General features: G+C 37.8%; 1 protein-coding gene across 2 annotated transcripts in view; it reads right to left on the minus strand.

Annotated features, from left to right (window-relative positions):
* Gnaq (G protein subunit alpha q) overlaps positions 1 to 21,348 on the minus strand; it is a 254,207-nt gene that overhangs the window by 47,521 nt on the left and 185,338 nt on the right. For both annotated transcript variants that reach the window (XM_074052099.1, XM_020184968.2), the window contains 2 exons: positions 8,526 to 8,654; positions 5,746 to 5,875 (listed from right to left, as the gene is read on the minus strand). In XM_074052099.1, the coding sequence (XP_073908200.1) occupies positions 5,746 to 5,875; positions 8,526 to 8,654 (259 nt within the window). The remainder of the gene's footprint in view (positions 1 to 5,745; positions 5,876 to 8,525; positions 8,655 to 21,348) is intronic.

Consider the following 21,348-nt stretch of genomic DNA (forward strand, 5'->3'; position numbering starts at 1 on the left):
AAACTACAGGTACAAGAGTATTAAGTAGATCAAATAAAGAATTCAGAGAATGTCACCTGTATCATTAATGTCAATGGGAAGGAGGTCAATCAGCAGAGCTAGCTGGCCAGGATCTGGGGATGAATGGCTTTAAGGAAGTGAGTGCAGAATTTGGGGCCACTTTTCCCAGGGAGGTATTCGCTAATTCTGAAGGTAGTGGCCCAGAGGCTTGGGGACAAGGCTCTAGGGAAGCGCTTTTGCTTTGCTCTAGGGCTATGCACTAGAGTAGGGATATATTCAGGTAAACAGGCACATCCAGGATGAAGGCTCAGCTCCCTACTCACTAGAAGGGTTTCAGAAAAAGACTGACAATAACAAAGATTGGCAAAGATGTGCAATGACAGTAACTTTCAGACACTGGTGGTAGAAATGTAGATTGGTATATTTATTTTGAAACTACTTTAGGACTAAGTCCAGGTCTCTGATTCTAGCTCATAAATGGTGGTCAGAAAACAACCTTCTAAGGACAAGGGGAGATCAGTGATAGAGTGGTTGCCTAGAATGTGCAAGGCTCTGGGTTCCATTCAAAAAAGAAAGGCAAAATAAAAGGGAAGGAAGAAGCAAGGAAGTAAGGAAGAGGGAAGGGGAAGATGGAGGGAAGGAGAGAGGGAAAGGGGAAAACCCTTCTAGCACAAAAGAAGCCAGGAGAACAGAGATGAGGCATATAGTGATGAAGAAACAGAAAAGCAGAGGAATGAAAAGGGTGGAAGGAGGTGTATTAAAAAAGGGTCCGGTGGATGAAAATGAACAAAAGGATGAAGAAATGGGAAAGAGGTTAAGTATAAAAAAGTGGAGTATCTTTCAGGAATATCCTTGTTAATCAGGTCATGAATCTGAGCCAAGTGCACTAAAGGCATAATTTGATTAAGAGCAGATAAAAGAGGGTTAAAGCCAATCCAATTAGTGATCTGAGACCAGCTCTCTTAACCTAAGCTCATGTGTTTAAATACTCTCACATTTATTTCAGATTTTTCCTTTTGGAGTTAGAAATTTTTCTCTTCAGTTTTTGGTCACTTTCCCCCTCTAAAGCTGAAGAAAATTCCCAAAAGCTCACTCAGAGTTTTTAGAGCAGAACAAAGTATGCTCTTCACAGTTTTAAAGAAAATGTTCAGATTCTGGTTCCAGTTGAACAATTTCAAAACAGCTTCATTTTAAAACTTGAAATATCCAAAGGAAATGTGTGTTTTGGACTGTTTGTTTTATGAAAGTTCAAAATCAAATGAGTAATATAGGAGCTCTGAATTGTTGTAAAGACTTTTGGCTAGTCCACGACTGTCTGTAAACTTAGGGGGAGAGGGGAGGTATTTCAATCTCTTCTTAAAAGGGAGTAAGTTTCATTCTACTGCTATGCTGCCCATGCCCTTTGACACTACTGTTGCTTTTTTTCAGAACACATCACTACCTTGTAGGAGACACCATGAGAGAGGTGAAAGAAAGCCTGTCTAGAACAGCAGAGGATGTGAGTGGAGGTGGGGGTTGGGTGTCTTGGCCAAGGTCTTAATCCTTGTCTTTGTAATGCATAAGTAATGATTTTGCTAAGTTTTGAAGATGTATAAAGTGCTAAGTATTAAAAACGTCTACTCTCAATTTTAACTTTATCAACTTAGCAACTCTAAGAACCAGGTTTGAAGGATAAATGTTAATTAAAACCAATGTTGAGAAATCCATCTTTGTCAAAGGAAGGTCTGGGGATGGGAACTATTTTGATACTTTAATAAAATTATAATTTGTCATCACAACTTCAATAGGATTAATAAGCAAGACACTCACATTAGAAGAGGTCTGGTAGAGATGTACCAATTCGGGGTGTAATACACATATTCATGGAAGCAATGCTAGGAATTTCTCTGTATAGCTATCTTTATCTCAAGCTAGCAAAAACACTATGTCTTTCTTATTATCTCTGTCTTCTCTTCCACAAAATTGGAGAAGGCGGCAGAATAGGATCTGCCTGGAAGTGAGGGGGGTTGGGGGGGAAGGGATGGGGGCATGGGGGAGGTGGCCCAAACACCTATGTATAAATGAATAAACAACAAAAAAGAAGTTCACATTAACAAAAAATGGAGGAGAAAAATGTTTCAGTCTTTGAGATTCTATAAAGAGTGCGCTCTAGAAGACAGTCTCTGAGGCAATGTCTGAAGAGCATCTTTGTATCAGTGTTCAAATATTCATGAAACAGAAAGCCAGAAAAATAAAGACTAAAAGGAAGTGTTTGAATAAACACTGATAAAATGAAATATGTTATATGGCTGCCTTATTGTGTGCTCTGGGCTTTGAGGGGTTCTGAAATATAGGACCCATCAAAGCATTACAGTGGAATAGTTGGCTCCATGCTGGTATGCTAAAACATGGGAAGTAAGAGAGAAAAGGAAAGACATACAAACCAATGCAGCTTTACAACCTTGGTTTCTCCAGTGCACTACTTGACAATAAATTTCCTTATTTGGAGACAAATGAGAAAGAAATTCATTCCCTAAACAATAGGAAGGCTGAGGATCAGGACAGACAAAAGCAGATCTATGCAAACTTGTGGAGATCAATACATAAAGTTGTGGTAATGTTGAAAGCCAAAGGAATAATCTAAAATAACTTCCTTAGCTGCTTTTGCTTGTGGCCTGCAATGCATTTTCCATAGTTTCCAGGATAGAAAGAGACCATCAGAATTCATTCCCAGGTTTTTTTCACAAATACATATATACCAAGGGAGGCACACCACGGCTGCTTTGGATTAAAGTTATGAATATCCGATTTCAAAACCAAGAACAAAATGTCTTGGGAGTTTATTTCAGCTTTGCCTCACTAAAACCAGAAAATTTGAGAAATTAGAATTCTATAGTTCTGAATTACTTTAGTGGTTTAGAAGTTGGAGAGGCAATGACATTTTCAAATACAGGTACAACTGAACAAAACAATCATGTAACTATATTCCAATACTAACAAGCATTTTTTTAACAGTGTCTCCTAATTACCAACAGTGCTGGTTTGGAAAACATGGATGGAGTAAATGATGGATGGCATTTTTTTTTTAATGCATCAGATCATCTCCAATACTAGCATCAGGCTTGTTGTGAGGTCTGAGAAAAGAATACCATGTTGGGTATGACTTTTATCTCACAGAATTTACAACCTAGGCTTTCAAAATATTCACAACTGATTATATAGAACTAATAAAAATAGTTTTACTATTTTAGTGTGGTATAATATATCACCTTAAGAGTCATAAGTACTAGGGCAATATGTTTAGACAGTACCTACACATTGAATAGTTGTGGAAACTTAATTATGACATCTGATAATTAAAACAAGTCATTGTGTTTGAAATATATTTCTATATACAAAATCTCATCTCTTACTAACAATGTCAGTGTCTTCATTTATTTTCAAATAAATGAAGAATCTGATTTATGTCCTACACTTAGTTGATGAATTATCTAAGAAGTCAAATTCCTTTTTTTCTATTTTACTAAGTTTTTCCGTGGTAAATTCACTAGGTGTTGTGGCTCACAGCTGTACTCTAGAAGTAGAGATTGGGAGGATTAAAGTTGGAGCAAAAACAGCATGAATAAGCTAGGCATGGTGGAGCAGCACCTGTCATCCATACTATGCAGAAGGTGTAAATAGGAGGATTGGCCTTCCAACGTGGACAAAACAGCAAGACCCTATTTAAAAAGTAACTAAAGCAAAAAGGGCTGAGGGTGTGACTCAAGTTGTACAGCACCTGCCTAGCAAGCATGAGGCATTGAGTTCAAACCTCAGTACTGCCAACAAATAAAGTGGCAAACTGACTACCATTAAATCCAACATGGATTTCTCTGTAGATATAATGCATTTGTCTTACATAAAATGTGCATGGATAAAGACTTCTATTTCTCTAGCTACAATGAAAACATAAAAAATAAAATGACAAGTACTTCCTACTCTTCTGCGTAGTTGACACATGTAAATTTTATTTTACTGGGTAGCAAACTAAAGATGAGAAGTTTCCTTTCCCCCATATGCCTTATTCTGATAAAAAGCATGTGCTCTTTTTAAAGTCTTCAGGGCAAAGTTAATTTTTTTCCTCGAATATTTAATCTGTTTAGGTACCTAGAACATAGTAGGCAAGTCATCAAGATATTTTGTGTTGATCTAACATTCAAAAAAAAGAAATTTTGCAGTAGGCCTGTTTCTAAATTATGCAATATATTCAACACACAACATCCAAGGATTATGGAACAGTAAATTAGTACAGATACAGATTAAGATAGAGAAACATAAGAGATATCATGGCTAAAACTGATGGCAATTGTCTAACTTATGTCTTGAAAACTGACTGTCATATGTCTTAGGCGTGCTTTTAGGCACTTGGCTTTACAGCTACAGGGAACAACTGTCTGATAAACAAGCCACAATTCTTTGGTCAACTCAAAACCCTACATATTGTAAGCCAGGAAAGACACCAAAATGTATGAATAGGTAATCAATTCTTAGTTCTGTATGAGATATTGGTGTATGGAAGCTTTACCAATCCTACACACAAGAGAAATGCTGGAGGGGACTAGATATCTGTAATAGAGCTATTAAAATCTGATGAAAGGTGAGGCTCAAGTGGTAGAGCACCTGCTTTGCAAGTGTGAAGCCCCGAGTTCAAATCCCAATAACACAAAGGAAAAAAGACCTGTTGAAAAATAAAACATTTAAAAAAGACCAAAAATCCAAGAATTCTTATATATGTAAAGAATGTACAACACTAAAATCATATTTTAATATGCCAGATCTTATGTGAATCAGCTGCTGGAGGTTTCTTATTTCCTTCTCTTTTATGCTCTATTCTATTGAAATGATATTTAGTGCTCACTGATATATTAGATGGTAACCTCTGCTTATGACAGGATTATCAACGGCATTTCCATTTACACATATGGACACCACACAAGTGCACATGCATGCAGAGAATACAGTTTGAACTCTAGCTCAAAGGCAGTTTTCTACACCCTTAATTACTCTTCACAATCAACTCCTGACTCCTCATCATGCCTTTACCATCCTCAAAATCTGTATTTACACCTGTTAGGCTTCTCTGCAACAGGGAGGAGATCACAATACTGAATCAGTTCTTCAGATAGGCATATTAAGAATACTTTTTTAATTGCTTCCAGCTTAGTAAAGACTAAATTACATAACAGCCTGCAGAATTCTTTAAGAGCAGAAAGGCTGTGTCACCAAGCCATGGCTTTGTGGTGAACTGATTTAAAGCCCAGCTGCAATGTTACTCACATTGTCAAAAGATGTTCTGAGTACTCTTTGGGATCTGCCCATCACACAAACAATGATGTAAACAAAAGGAAAACAAACAAAACAGGGTGACTCACTCCAACACCATGGTTTCTATCCTGCAGGAAGAAGGCTATAAAATGATCTGATGATTAGATCAGGGATTTCCATGTTATTTTCATTTTAGAACCTCTGTGTAGTGTTAAAAGTATCAAACAGGATCTAATTAGACCTGAGCACACAGAACTGGTATACATCTCACAGAAAAGCTGTGAATGCTTGAGTGTAAGATGTGGTTCCACAGGGTCATTTGTGATTATTTTAAAAATCCTAAAATCACCTATTAAGAAAGCAGTGATGTTAATTTACTCCATTTCCCACACCCATCACCTTGTCATTTATTTCTGTCTGACAGTAAAGTGGTAATCCATCGCCTGTCCAAAGCTCACTTACCTCATTGTCTGACTCCACGAGAACTTGGTCATATTCGCTAAGCGCTACTAGAAACATGATAGAGGTGACATTTTCAAAGCAGTGTATCCACTTTCTTCTCTCTGACCTTTGGCCCCCTACATCGACCATTCTGAAAGGTTAACAATACTTATATTAATAGCATATAAAGAAAAACTTAAAAATAGCAATATAAATACAGTACTACATATGAACTTGGGAAAGAATATTATCTTGAAGGACAATGGCCCTCTAAGACAATACTTACTATCTACTAATTTTCTGTTACCTAACAGAAAGTCAAGCCATTCTACATAATAAATTACTGTGGTTACTAGGAAGTTACCAGATGTGTATGAAAATTACAACTATGTTAAAAAAAAATTCTTATCTGTACCCAACAACATAGTGTTTCATTTAATGATGTGATGAAAAGTCAAACAGAATGAGTTTTATGTGTTAGGTCTGAATGACAAATATAGAACTTCAGCTTCTTTTCCTAAAAAGTCAGAATAAAGACCCTCATGTGTTTCTTGGAGGAAACACTACAATACATGTAAAAGTATACAACGTTATAGTTTTCAATGTGAGTGGTGTGATGTTTCGATTAAATGCAAAACCAATCCTATTTATCTTTCCATCAGTAGGGTAAGCATTTTGGGCCTTTGTTTCTCCCAATATTGGCAATAATTTGAGACAGGGCCAGCAATGTCAGGCGGCATGGTAGAATTAGCCTTGGGCACAAAATGACTCACTAACCTGCTGGAAGTTAAGTGTTGTCTAAGACAACAAGATGCCACACAGAGGCCATCATTTGCTCTATTTCCAGGGTTTGTTTTTAACACATCAACTATGTGCTGAGTTACTGCTCAGATAAGAAGAATGACATCAAAAACCAAGTGGTAATGTATATATGAATACACCTTGCAGTGTCTGGCATGGAATCAATGGCTCTCCATGTCTTGACTGAAATGTACACAATATCACTCTCAGAGAATGAGAGGTTTGGGTATAAAAGTTTCAGAGCAAGGCTCTTTAACCATTTGTTGGAAATTATGTTGCTCCTGGTGTTTTCCTGCTTCCCAGAACTAAACCTCAATTTAAGAACACAAGGATCCTCTAGTGACTGCTTCTAAAAGACTTCAAAGGCACAAAAGAGAGAGACAGATGGCAGGTGGGGAGGAGGGCAAAACAATGGATCCTGGGACATATTAAACTGGAATTCTCAGGTCTTGAGAAATATTAAAATACAGGATCTTCCCTAATGCCATTGTGTGAATAATATGGTACTTCCTTACATGAAATTCTCATTCTATGAAATCCTGTCACACCAGACCCCACAAGATGCTTTTGATGGTGGTAGGAAATTAGACATCTAAGTCATTATGTTTATGGTAGTGGCAAAAAATATCCTCGAAAAGCTGGTGGACAAAATATGGAAAAAATAAAATTGACTACCCATCTGGTTTCAGAACTAACTAATTGTAAAGTACTAAGAATGTAAAGACCCCTGTGAAGTGCTATATGCTTTCTGAAAATATTTTGTAGTATGGTTACAAAAAGGAGGAAGTCTGGGCATCTCAAATAAAAGATTTCTAAATGCTGTTAACTCAAAATGCAAGGAATACAGAATGCTATGTGCTACAAGGAACCTTGGGGCTCATCTAATGCAACCATTTCATAGATGAGAGAAACTGAGGTTCAGAAATATTTCCAAAATGTTAGCCTCTTTATGGTCATGTTTTTGAAACAGTGTATGGAAACCAGAATCGATCACAGGTACAGAGAGTGATCAGCGCAAAAAACGGTGTTTTGATGGGAAATGATGGAGAGCACTTCTCACACAGCAGAGCTACCTGGAAGGAGCTGCGTAACTCCTACATCCATCATCAGCAAGTGAGCTTCCCTGAGGATCTCAACTCTATAGTTAAGTCAAAGACATAATCACATGGCTTTATTCCTCAAAGCACCATGTGGCTTGTATTCTAACTAAAAGCACAGAGATTATGTAGTAAGAGATTAAATGAAAACTCATCAGGACTGTTTTTTTCATCTTAAAAAAACAACATTTCTGTTGAAGTATTATCTAAAAAGAATAGAAGTGAAAAAAGGAGGTAATAAATTTTCATTCTATTTTGCTGTGTAAATTTAGACTAGGTTACTTATTCCATTTTCAAACTATGAAGTGTGAAAAACTTTAAGCAACTTATTTTAGGAATATAAAATACCATTTTTTTTCTTGATGGTACTGGGGTTTGAACTCAGGACCTTGTACTTGTTAGGCAGGTGTTCTACCACTTGAGCCATACTGCCAGCCCAACATCACATATTTTTATTGCTACTTTAAAAATTCTCCGTTGGTACTAGAGAAAGTGGAGGAACTATCAACATGAAAGCTTCTGAAAACATAATTTTTATTACTGATAGGATCTCAAGACTACTCATATCTTACATAATTCTAAAAATATACCCAATATCCTCATAGCTAAAATGATTTGAAAAACATACAGTTAAGACCAATGTTTGAGCAACTGATTTTTTTAACCACCTACAACCTAAAATTTAATTAACTGCTTGGTGATTTAAATTGAAACGAGAAACCCAGTATATCTTTCTCCTGCTTCCTTTTTCAGATACATTATTTCAGTTGTGTATCTAATGATAATAATTCATAGAAAGCTATACTGTTTTAAACCCTACATATGATCTATCTAAAGAGTTCACCAAATGTACTCAAGACATAAAAGCTGGGAAAAAGTAGGTGTTATGGACTCAGTTACTACCTGAAAATGACACTTTGTAAGTCAAAGGGGTATTCGATGATCCCTGTGGTGGGGACTCGAACTCTAAGCACATCCTGTTGCGTAGGCAGGTAGGAAGGGTCGGCTACGCGGTCCAAGTCATTCAGATAGCTGGAGGGAAGACACAATGAGAATGTCAGTGACACCATCACTCCAAATCCATGGAAAGGGGAGGGAAAAGTGAGTCATAGAAAAGTGAAGAAAAACAGAGTAACAGAGAAGTTTGGGGAATGAAAGATAAAGTCACCTTCCATTGCTCAGAGGAATGTACCCATCTATCAATCAGAATCCAAACAAAAAGTAAAGTGTTGGGAATAAAAAGGTTAATAAATTCAAATTAGTCTTCTCCCCTCTACTTGTGTAGCAGGTCTGGTTGGTGAAGCAGGAGTTTAAAACAAATAGTTCTGATTTGTTTATACAAATTTAATTTGAATAAATAAACATATAATAGAGCTGCACATACGGTCAGGGTGTTTTTGCCACCCCCCTCCAATTTTTGCAGAATGTCCAAGTCTCTTCATGGAACGAATCTCCTCATTCCCCTAAGGGAAGATAGCAGCATACCATGTCCTCAATTCTGTGCAAAGCCCACGTCATTCATGATTAGTGTGAAACCCTGAGATTTCTACAATATTTACTAAAATAATAAGGTCTAAAGTCAGATATTCTCAATGTTCAAAGTCATTGCACCTTAACTTTAAATTTGTCTGGTCATGTGATACTTTTCCATTCCCTTAAAAAACTTTTCACTTTGAAATAGTTTTAGACTCACAAGATGTTACAAAAATATTAGAGAATTCCTCTATATCCTTCACCCAGCTTCCCCTAATGAAAACATCTTACATAACCATAAAAAATTCTCAAAACCAGAAAACTGACATTCACACAAACTACTTACTAAACTACAGACCTTATTTGGAGTTTGCCCATTGTTGCATGCATCTTTATACATATATATGCATATGTATACATGCACGTATGCATATCATATACATAAATGGGGCATACAATTCTATGAGATTTTTATCACATGTACAGATCTGTGTAGACACCCCCACAATTAGGACACAGAACTGTCAGTCACTGTAAAGAAACTGCCTCGCATTGCCCCACCAACCCTAGTCCTTGGCAACCACCAGGGCAATTTGCCATCTGTATAATTCTGTCATTTCCAAAATCTTCTATTCCATTCATCTTTCATTCTCTCAAAGTATACAGCATAATTTGCAATGTTGAGAATATCATAAGTTGATAGAATTGATGACAACCAGGTGAAAATGACTGATCTGACCAGTATCTTTATGGTTTCAAAGTACAACTATAGTGTTCTCTGCCTTGGAAAGGATGAAGCACAAACATGGTTTTAAAATACACAATTGTAGAGTATATATACAAAGTGATTAACTTGTGATAAGGTTTAGAGAAAAAGTGGAACCATTAATAGAAGGAAGGAGTCAGACTCCAGCTCCTTTATGACCACAAACAAGAGATGGTAAGATTAGACATCAACAGGGAATTCTTGGTGCACACAGCAGCTATGATGCAGCAATAACATAAATACAAAGTTGACATGATTTATTTGGGATAAAGGCTCTGTCTTATTCACCTTTATTTCTGTCTCAGTGCCAAGCAAACAGTCCTTAACAAATGTTTGATAGATAGATGAATGGCTGGCTGGATGGATTGGTTGGATGGAATGAATGGATGGATGGATGGATGGATGGATGGATGGATTTCCTATGCTGAGATTTAGTTTTACCATTAAATACCATTCTTACTAGTGAAGTTTGCATATGAATGATAGCCTTAAGTTTAAAACTGAGTTATAAAAGGAAATACTATGTTAGGCCTATAAGATTTAGGGAATCATAAAATAGTAGGGTTAGTTTGGCTTTATCAAAGAAATTAAAATCACTGCCTCTTTGTAGGTAGATCAATTCTTCAGGACAAAAAAAAAAATCAGCCTAGAAATTCCTACTGCCAAGCAACTAGCTCATATTGTGGGGGCCTCATCCCAGATACACTGACAATTCTGTAGTTGGCAACTGGCAGTATACTGACTTACAGGAACCAGCCTCATACCTTTACTATTCAACTGCCTGAAGGACAAAAAGAGAGAGGATGGGAGAATACAAATACAAACATATTTTAGGAAATATCTTGGCATGGTCTAGGAGTTGTCTGATGGAGTTAACAAGCCCATGTTCTAGTTTCCTCAGTATCCCATTCTACAGATAAAACAGCTCATCACATTATATATGCAAAACCAACTGGTTACTGCATACAGATGGAATTTTCTGATTTATCAGACCCTTGATTGGAAAAACTTGGAATGTACATTTTGAAATCCACAAGACCATCATTGTTTTAACTACTGGGTACAAGAACTAACTTCAGAAAAATCAAAGAACTTTAAATGTACACTAATTCAAATTTATTCTGCCCACCTCAACTCACTAAATGCCCTACAAAGAGGTCAGAATGGAGGGGACTATTAATTTTTGTGTATGAATTGCTGTGATATTCTTTGGGAAGGGGAAACTGTGACTTTCTGTTTCCTGAAGATGAACCAAGATTATTCATTGCCACTTTAAAGCATGGATGTGTGTTGGCCCAGGAGAATTTAAAGAACTAGTTCATGAAGTGGGAAATTCCTTGTCATACTGCATAGCAGGAACATTGATTTAGAGAGAAACTTCTCTCTAAATTAGAAAGATGCATTGAGCTCCCTGAAATACACAGTTGGGGGTAAGATGGAGTTGAGGTACACACCTGCAAATAGAAAAACATTTGCAAGGGCTTGGAGGTTACACTAAAAAAACCTGGTAGTGCTATCTCTCTGTTACTGAGATATTAGTAAAGCTAAAGACATCCACCCTTGCAAGAATACTCTTTCCTCTTCATCTTTCCTTTGTTCCCTTCCAATGGCAGTACAGTTTGTACAGAATAACAACTTCCTTACACTGAGTACTTGTTGCTTACCAGGCCCTATTATGTCTGTTCACTATACAGGTATCAATATATTTCATGGCAAGGAAGTGGTCTTTACAGATGCTCCATACATTTTTGATTAATGTAAAAGTGACAGTTTGTGCTGAACATCCATCTTTGATTTGCTTCAGTTGGATGGTGGTGAGAAAGACTTCACTTGGGGTAAAAAGTTAAATTAATCCAGATTTACAAAAGAAAAGGGCTGAAAAGAACTATATCCATTTCTGATGGTGGAAATACATAATCTAGAACCAACACCAAATTAAACCAATCACACCCCAAAACAAGGCAAAGAAAAACAAAATAGCCAAAACAAACTACCCAACCAAACTATTTTCCCCTAACAGAAGATGCAGATGGCTCAGAAGCTACACTCTATAGAAGATACAATTTGTGAGCAGGTAAACACAAAGAAACAACCAAGAGCTGCATTTTTCACTGCCAAGTGAAAGCTTCTGCTTTCAGAGCTTGAAAACCCACCTGGTCTATTTCCCTGGACTCAAGGCACTTTCTGCATTTCACCTTGGGTTAGTGGAAAAAAGCCACTCTGTTCCCTCAGAAATGGAATTCTGGCATATGTGTCCTCATTTGTTGATGTTTGTCACATTTTGAGAAAAGGTAATAGAATAATAAGTCTAAATTACATTTTCTATTGAAGTATTTCACATTCTGATGAAAATCTCTGGTGGAGGATGGGTTCATATTGGATTATTCCATTCATTTAACCTTTTAAAAAGAAACACCAAGGCCTGAGCAAATTTATATTGCCAAGTAAATTCAGAGAGTTAATTATAGCCACAATTTGTTTTGTAGGAATGATTCTGAGTGGCTGCTGAGGTCATTCACAGGGTGTTGCTATGGTGACAGGCACAGGTACATTTCCAAGGCAATGTATGTGTAACAAGTGGCTGGCAAGAGCTCTCTCCTGATGTCAGGGAGAGGAAACTGACATGATATACAGGGGATTTACTTAATTATCTAGGGAGCAAGCCATGCTTAAGAGTGTGTTAGAAAGAGGTTTAGCTGTTTAAACTCATCTTCCTATGATTCCTTTATAGGGATTTAATGACTTTTCATTGCATTGAGACATTTAATAACTGATAATTTAAAAAATTCAACATTCTTCCACATGTGTTTACCCAGTTACTCACAGTTCTCAAACTCAAGTGGTCAGGGACCATGACTACCTTTGTCCATAGCTGTATGACCAACACATGGCTACAGCCCCAGAGCACACACAGCAGTCACCCAAATTAAAACTATTTTATGAAAAATGCTATGGAAAGGAAGGTTACATCCTCTAGCAGTAATCATAGAAACAGGGAGGTTGTTAAGCTACCCATCTTTATGTAATTATTTCCCTGGGTTATTGCTGGTCTGCATTATGTAGGAACTAAATTCTGAATTAAAATGCCTCTGACAAATTTAAAGGCAACACAGAAAGGAAAGACCTCATTGGTTTAACTTCATTTAGCAGATGTGCTTCCTGCTCTTCTTTAGGTCCTGGCCACAGAATGATGTAATTTGCATGCCCTTTTTATACTTATCAGTGTCAGCTTTCAGGCTTTGGAATTCTGTCTAATCCAGTGCAACCTGAGGAAGTGGTATTTTATCAACAGATGGTTTTGAAACAATCTCTTTTAGGGAACCAATAAGTTTCTGTTGATTTTCAGTAAAAAGTGAGGCAACAAAGAGACTTCCTTTTCTACAATGAGCAAAATGCAGAGTCACCTGGAGTTCAACAACACATTTAACTATGACATTATGGAAGATGCTAAGATTTACTGGATATGCAAGGGGTTTACCACGTTGTAGGAGGGAAAGGACTATATGAAAAGGAGAAATTGTGGATTTATTAGCATGGAATATCTGCTTCTATATTTTGGATATGGTTGTTTTCTGGGAACCTGTTGCACAATCTCTAATCCTTGGTGAATATCTACCTGGTATGGATTATGGATTAGATAAAATGCCTGAATTACGTGAAGAACAAAGGAAACCATATCCATCAGTTTATGCTTTGTAAATGCTACAGTTTGTACACATTTACCTTCAGGATCAACTCTGGCTACAGAAAAATAAGAAATTTGGAAATAGGATATAAATCATTACTCTCAGTAATTAAAAATAGATGAGAAAAGATTAAACTTCACTAAAGTAATATGTATAAACTGAATTAAATATAGCATTTTTCTGTCTTGGATACGTTTTAAGAACAGATTCCAATCGTTCCTTAGTTTTACCAACAGTTCATCAATAATAATTTTGAGTTCATGTTCAAATTTAATTTATGCTTCAAATTGACATGTTATGTGAAGTTATTTCTTAAAATCTTTTTTAAATTAAAAAGAAAACCCCACCATCAATGAATTGGAAGGGCAACTGAAATCTAAACCGAGAATAGCATAGATATTAAAAATTCAAGTATCTTTTTTAAATGAAGAAAACACAATAAAATTTAGAGATATGTTTTGACAAGCAAATATATCACAGGACAGCTGGGGTTTAAAAAGTTTTATAGAAGTTAGAGGGCTACAAACCTTAGCAATATACCAAAGGGGAAAAATTATCTGTGGGTAGTAAACAGCAAAAATAAATTTCTGACATTTGGTACAAATCCAACTAAACATAATAGGATAAATGGAAACAGCATTCAATTCCAGCTACCAGGTGTGTGTTGACAACTGGGGCTCCTCAGCCCGTGTTAAGGGCCTCTCATGGTAAGGCTGCAATCACAGACCTGCAGTTCAATCAAGTACAATACGAAGATGAATTTATGGCACAGAAAATGATTCTGGGTAGCTTTCATACTTTTAATTACTAAAAAGAAGGTTATAAAAACTAGGTCGACTTCATTAAAAAAATGAAGACGACCTCATTGTGAGAGGACCGGTCTCCAGGGATCTGAAAGCTAGATCATATTGTGGTACCATATTTGACACTGTCAAAAGCAGTGGAAGTTAAGGAGAAACCAGAATCACATGGCTTTTCTGCTGTATGACCACACAGATCCAAAGGAAAAAAGTGAAAAAAAGTTTGTCAAGTGGACTTTAAAAACAAACAAACAAACAACAGAAAAGTAACAGTAGTGCAAAACTGCTATCCTGAGGGGAAAGTCACCACCCAGCCAAGTCCCTCCCTCCTCTGCAGGTCCGCAGCTGGTCTGAGCTGTCTGGTAATCTGGTTAGGCTGGTTAGCTGCGTGGAATTACTCATTACACAAACATCTTCATCACCAAAGAGCTCATTTGGTGTTGGCAAATCAACTTTTTTCTTTAACCTGGAGCACACCATTATGAGCATTCAAGGAGGAGCAGCCAGGTACTCAAGGCACTTTGTTCATAAAAAGTTACTTGCTTTTAATAAAAAAAATTCCAAGTGTAAAGCAAAGATCACATGTTGGTAGCAGATGAGTTACAACCCTAGGTTCATGAAAACTGTTCAAGAGAAGCTAATCCATGGGATAAAAGAGACATCAAAGGGATCAGGCAATTGATTTTTTAAATTTAAAATAAATCTTTATTATATTTATTTTGAAAATTGTGGAAGACAGTATTTTTTTCCTTTTATCATTTTTACATTTACTCACACGTGTATATATTGAGCCATAACCCCACCCCACCCCTGCATAAAAAAAAGATTTTTAAAAAAACTACTAAGCTGAATATCTCTTAAAAAGATCTGATCAGCACATCTGATAAAACAGTTTCAATGTCTTGTGAATCCTGCACGTGGAGAGCTGCCCCAATGGCCACCCCTGCAAATGCTACAGGTGAAAGGGCCAGGCAGCTATGTGCCTGTGAGGCAGAACCCAGGGTCAGGGAAGCAGATTCTTAAGTGTGTTCCTCAGGTGAACCCTGTAATGAAAAGCAAACACAAGCTGGTCGTGGTAGTGCATGCCCATAGTTGTTGCTACTGAGCAACTGAGGCAGGGGGATGGCTTGAGCCAGGAGTTCAAGGGCAGCCTAGAAAAAGATAGTGAGACCCTGTGTCATAAAAACAGAAACAAAACCAAAAAAGCCCAACACACAAAATAATGACCCAGAGAGAGAGAGAGAGAGAGAAGAGAGAGCTACAGAGAGAAAGCACAGGAAGGAGGCCTCTTTCAATTGGCCTATTTGGCTTTAATTTATTCATCTTTTACATGATCAACTTTAAAAGCTGCTGCCTAATTTTGACACAATTCTGAAACATATTAAGAAATTCAGCAGATTGCTTTTTAGTGTAGCCTGCCTGTCTTGAAATGCAATGGCTGTGCTTCCTTCAGTTAATTTACACCTATTTATTGAGAATCTGTTATAATGTAGTGCAGTGTGTGTGTGTGTGTGTGTGTGTGTGTGTGTGTTGGATGGAGGGGGACTTGGCACAAGTTGCCAGCACAAAATGCGTTAAACTATATTTTTTTCCCTAGGGACGTCAGGCTACCTGGGAAGCAAAGATAGCACAGATGAATCAGTTAAGAAACAATTAAGTGCCAAATTGTGAGCGGCTAACTATGAATGCAATACCAAGGGAGAGGTGATCATGAACTTGTAGTCCCTAGAGAATGACGTGTGGGAGAGGTGGGGAGGGCCTCACACTGTGCAGACAGAAGGGGATTTGAACAGATAGAAAAGAGAGGAGGTAAGGGATGGGAAGAGATCAGAAGGGCATGGATTTCTTACTCTTTTATTACTCATTCATTCAGTACCTTTTATTGAAAGCCCATAATGATTTTGGTAATATACCTGGCACCGGGAGTGAACCAAAAGGAAGAAAGAGACAAGAATCCCGTCCTCGATAAGGTTGTACTCTAGCAACGAAGATGCCTGTGCAAAAAGAACCATCTCCATGGCAAACACGAGGTGGATCCTAAGAGAGGTTCAACTGACTGTGGTCAAGAGCCCACTGTGAACAGAAGCTGGCTAATTTAGGCAAGTCTCCCATGATCCTGTTACCTTAACTTGGATATTGGTTCTACAGGGTCCAAACCTTCCATTTGGACAAGGATGATCCTGTCAGAGGGAGGGGTTCATCCTAGCTTAACACAAACTAATTATAGGTCAATATTCAATTCATTTCTTTAAACTCAAAAGACAATGGCAATGAAGAAGAACATCAGTCAGTCAATCAAGATCCAAGGGCTGTGTGACAGGCAGAGAGCCAGAAAGGAAACTCAATGACCTTAAAGGTTCCATGAAGACAGCAAGGTTCCTCGATTCACCTGTGGCTGGAGGTAGGGCTTATGAATTAGTCGGGTGCATATTTTGACTAATATTCTATCAGGCCCCTTACTGAAGCCTGTTGGTCTAATTGTGCTTTAACTGAAGGTTAAATTCCATTACATTCTTCCTAGCCCACTGCACCATAAGTGCCAGACACTAGGGTGGTACAGAAGCCATGACACAAAATGTAGTCCCTGCTCTCAGAGGCCAAATCAACTTAAAGAACATTTCTGGTCATTTATACCGTCTTTAGTACTAGACAGTCTGTGTGGCACTGAGAAGTACACAGGGAATACAATCCAGAGCTCTATGCTGCTAACTTCCTATCAAAAGTCCATGGTGTAAAGCAGTGTTTCTTGACAACCGCTGAAGGAATGCAGGAAGCCAACCAGACTTAACTCTGGGTTCATTCACAACATCAGAATCTTAAGCTCAATTCCATCTCAATGGTGGAAGCAGAGGGCTACTTTTCAACAGTCATTCTTCTATAGGAGGAATCTGAAATTTTGTGTGTGTGTGCATGTGTGGTGTAAATATTTTAGGCTTTGTGAGACACAGGGCCTCTGTCATACTATTTAACTGTGCTGCTGAGGTGCCAAAGCCGCTTACAGACGATGTGTAAAAGAAGGTACACAGCTGTGGTTCCAATTAAACTTTATCATAAAAATGGGCAGTGTGGTTTGCTGGTCCCATTCTATTAGTGATAACAATACATTATCATCTTGAGCAAAGGGTGTGGAAAAGACAATAAAGTGATTAAGAGATTGAAGGTGTAGATGTCCAGCTAAAACGTGATCAGGTAGCTAACAAATTGAAGCTTGTCTCCCACATCTGTTCTGCCCTTCAGGCAAACTGAATGAATGGCACCTGAGGAGGAGTTAATTCTCTCTCTTTCCCCTATTTTTCTCTATTGCAGGTTAGAGAACAATTAAGCACATCTAAGCCTTATTTGTTTCATTTCTCAGAACTTCAAGCATTCTGAAAAGGACAAAATAAAGACCACTTCTTAAAATCACCAGAGATCACTATGAAAGACAAGTACAAGGTTTCTTGTCATTGTTCTGTTTGTTTTACAAAAGGTATTAGGTGATATGGCCTATTAGATATTAAAAAAAGAAAAGAATATGTCACCGAAGTGAAAAAGAACATTCATTTTATTATTGTTGTGCTTTAAAAAAGAACAAAGCTATTCAAGATTAATGAGCTAGATAGCATCTTTACTAATTTAACCATGTACAGAAAGTTTTCTGTGTTCATTACATTTCCAGATAAATTTGAGGGTAAAGTTTTTGCTTGACTGCATAAAGTAATGATTTCTGGGATAAAGGCAGTCTACTTAATGCAATCAAAGATCTTTGGAATTCAGAAGTGAATTTAAGGATTACACATCTGGTGAAAGTGAGGCATAGTTAGTTCAAGTTCCAGAAGTGGTGAGCAGCAGAAGGAAATCCACCTACAGCTGGGTATCAGCCAAAGAAAAGACCACACCATGGTATTTCTTTCCTTCAAAAGCTTGGAGTAGGCCTAAACATTTTGAAATCAGCAGATAAAGGAAAAAAAAAAATCAGGATGGTCAAAAGAGCCAAGTCAACAGTCTCTGGGGGTTCAAGTGTTTAGGTACTTTCTCAAGGATTTGGACTGGCCCTAAGTCAGGCGGATGTGCTAGCCCATCTCTAAAATTCCTTTTGCATTTTGAAATTCAACATGGTGCATTATGATGCAGGGTCATAATCAGACTGAACTCAAAAAACAAGCATGAGACTCAAAGAAACCTCCCATGTTGACCTATGACAAAGGGCCAATTTCTTCATGTACTTTGAATTTATGACCTCTGGATCATGTGGATCCAGACGGTGTCTAACCTCCCAGGAGGGGACTTCAGTAAAATGAGATTACAGATTATTTTTTCTCTTATGGTAAACATGGACAGAGCAGTCTTCAGCCAAAGCTGCAGTGTGAGGAATTTTTCACTGGATGCCAATGTGACTGAGATTTGTGTTCCCTGGCTAATGTCAGGGAGCTTTTGGTACTGTAGGCAGTGAACTCATTTGACCTGATGCCTCAGCATATTAAAGCAGGTGGTGAACCCCAGAAAAAAGAAAGAAAACATACAGCCATCTGTTTATCGTGCTCTTTGGCTAAAGATATTCAGAACCCTCAGGCTTTTTATCAATAACAAAGAAGTTAATAAAGGAATCTACGAAACTCTCCAGGATCTTTCAATGTTTTTAAGTTGTACATTATATAGAGTTGTAAGAACGCACCAAATTAAAACCAACTGCAAACTTATCCTAAAATGCTTAGCCATTTTCTGGAATTTCTCATCTGTTTCTCTCTATTACTGCTGTCTGTTCACTGAACTATTATGAGCTTGTTAGGATATCAGGTTGGTTAATAAAAGCAGACAAGGGGGAAGTTCAAATCATTTTATTGTCTTTAATGCTGGCTCCAATAAAAAGTGATTGGGTAGAATGGGAGAGAAGTATGTGTGTAGGGATAAAGACGGTAAGCTAAAATTTATAAACAACATTTCTGAACTGTGACTTAGAACATCTTCCATATTAGCATGAGTGACTGACTCTTAGCTATACACGATTATATTTTAATTATGATTTAAAAAAAAACTCTGGGTTTGTTTTTCAATTAAATTCAATGTAACTTTTCCTCTTGACCTTATAAATATGAAACTACCTGTAGATAACAGTAAGAAAAATTAGTAGATAATTTCTAACTTTCATGGTTAAGTAATTTATAAAATACCTAATCATGGGTATTTGTCTGCTACTCTGTCATCTGCACATCTATGTAACAACTGTCAGTTATTTGTACCTCTACCTCCCATTCTTTCATCCTTCCATCCATCCATCCTCTGCTTAGTTGTACTTTACAGTGGTTAAAAGCTTAAGATCTGAAATAAGTAAATTTGAATTGAACTTCCACTCCTGTCACTTATGAAAGTGTGACCTTAAGAAAGTAACTCACTCTTTCTGAGACCTGATTTCCTCCTCTATGAAAAGAAGATAGTAAGAAATATACACCATTGTTGCTGGTGGAGTGGTTTAAGGGGTAGTGTACCTGCCTAGCAAGTATGAGGCTCTGAGATCAAACCCCAGTACTGTCCCCCCCCAAAAATAAACACACCAAATCATTGTTGGGGGCTGTGAGATTAGATGAAATAATGCACGTAAATAGCTAAACATAGAGTATAACATAGTACGTATTCTGTAAATAGCAACTATTATGCTATTACCATTTTTGATAACAGAGCTTTTTTAGATCTCAGATCTAAACAGCAAGAACAAAGACTTGAAGGCTTCTGCTCTGAAACTTCATTGTTCATCTGTAATGGCTACAGGGAGCTACTGCTTATGAAGCGACCACTGAAATAGTGGAAACTATCCATGTGTTATTTCAGGGAACAATCATTTGTGAAGCTCAAACATGAACAGTCACTCATGGAGTGAGTGGGGCACAGAGGATAGAGGGGAGGGGTGTGTTAATAACTGTCAAGCATAACAGAGACATCTGCAAAGTGTGAAGACAGGTGACATAGTGACTCGCTGTCTGGCCAAGCGGTGAGGGTTGACTCCTGAGTTGGATCTGGAAGGATGAACAGAAACTCACTGGAAATAAAGAAAAGAAACCTGCATGGTCTCTGCCCGGTATTCCCTGCATGTGGCTTCCAATGAATCTCACAACAAGCAGGGTACTAAGGAGAAGTGTGGTTAATCTGCAGCCTTCACGCACAAGAGCATGGCAGACCCTGTCACTGTTACAATCTACGCATCGCTAAATCTGAACTCAAGAACTGTCACTACAGACAGCACTCAGAGAAGGTGACTCTATGTTCAGATAGATTTCTATAGGGTGGTGATATTGTGTAAGAAAATGGGCATGGTAGCACATGCTTGTAATTCTGGCTACTCAGGAGGTAAAGGTAAGAGGATCACATTCAAGGCTGGCCTGGGCAAAATTGTGATACCCTATCTAAAAAACAAACTGAAAGCAAAAGGACTGGAGGTGTGGCTCAGGGATGGAACACTTGCCTAGCAAGCACAAGGCCTAATTTAAATTCCCAGGATTCCCTCCCACCCCACCAAAAAAAAAAAAAAAAGGTCCAGGGCAAGGAGGGGGAAACAACTAGGTCCAGAATATCAATGAAGTATGTTTTATTTTACTTATAAAGACAGAAATAATGACATGGAAAACTTCAATGAAGGAAAGAATGCAAGATAAAATGCTCAAGACCCACCAAGGGAACATATACAAATAATGTCAGGAAGGAAAAGGGGTGACAGCAACTTCAACTACAGAGAAAGGAACTATTCTGAGTACTTCTGGGGAGATGAGCTCAGTGTGGGGAATTGAGAATGGTTGCTCTATGGGACTCATATCCTGGTCAGTGTTGTCTCTACAAGTAACAGCAGCCACTTGTGACCATACTGGAGGAACATGGATGGAGCCCAGCAGCAAATGAACAAATCCAAGGTACAAGAGATCCCATCTCTGTTACCTGCTAAAGAAAAGGTGAAGTCCCTTGAACTAAGACCAGGACTAATAAGATGACTCTAATTCTCAGCCTCCTGGCATGCTGGGACTAAGGCAGGTCAG

The sequence above is a fragment of the Castor canadensis genome, chromosome 13 (assembly GCF_047511655.1).
Source record: "Castor canadensis chromosome 13, mCasCan1.hap1v2, whole genome shotgun sequence".
NCBI lineage: Eukaryota > Metazoa > Chordata > Mammalia > Rodentia > Castoridae > Castor > Castor canadensis.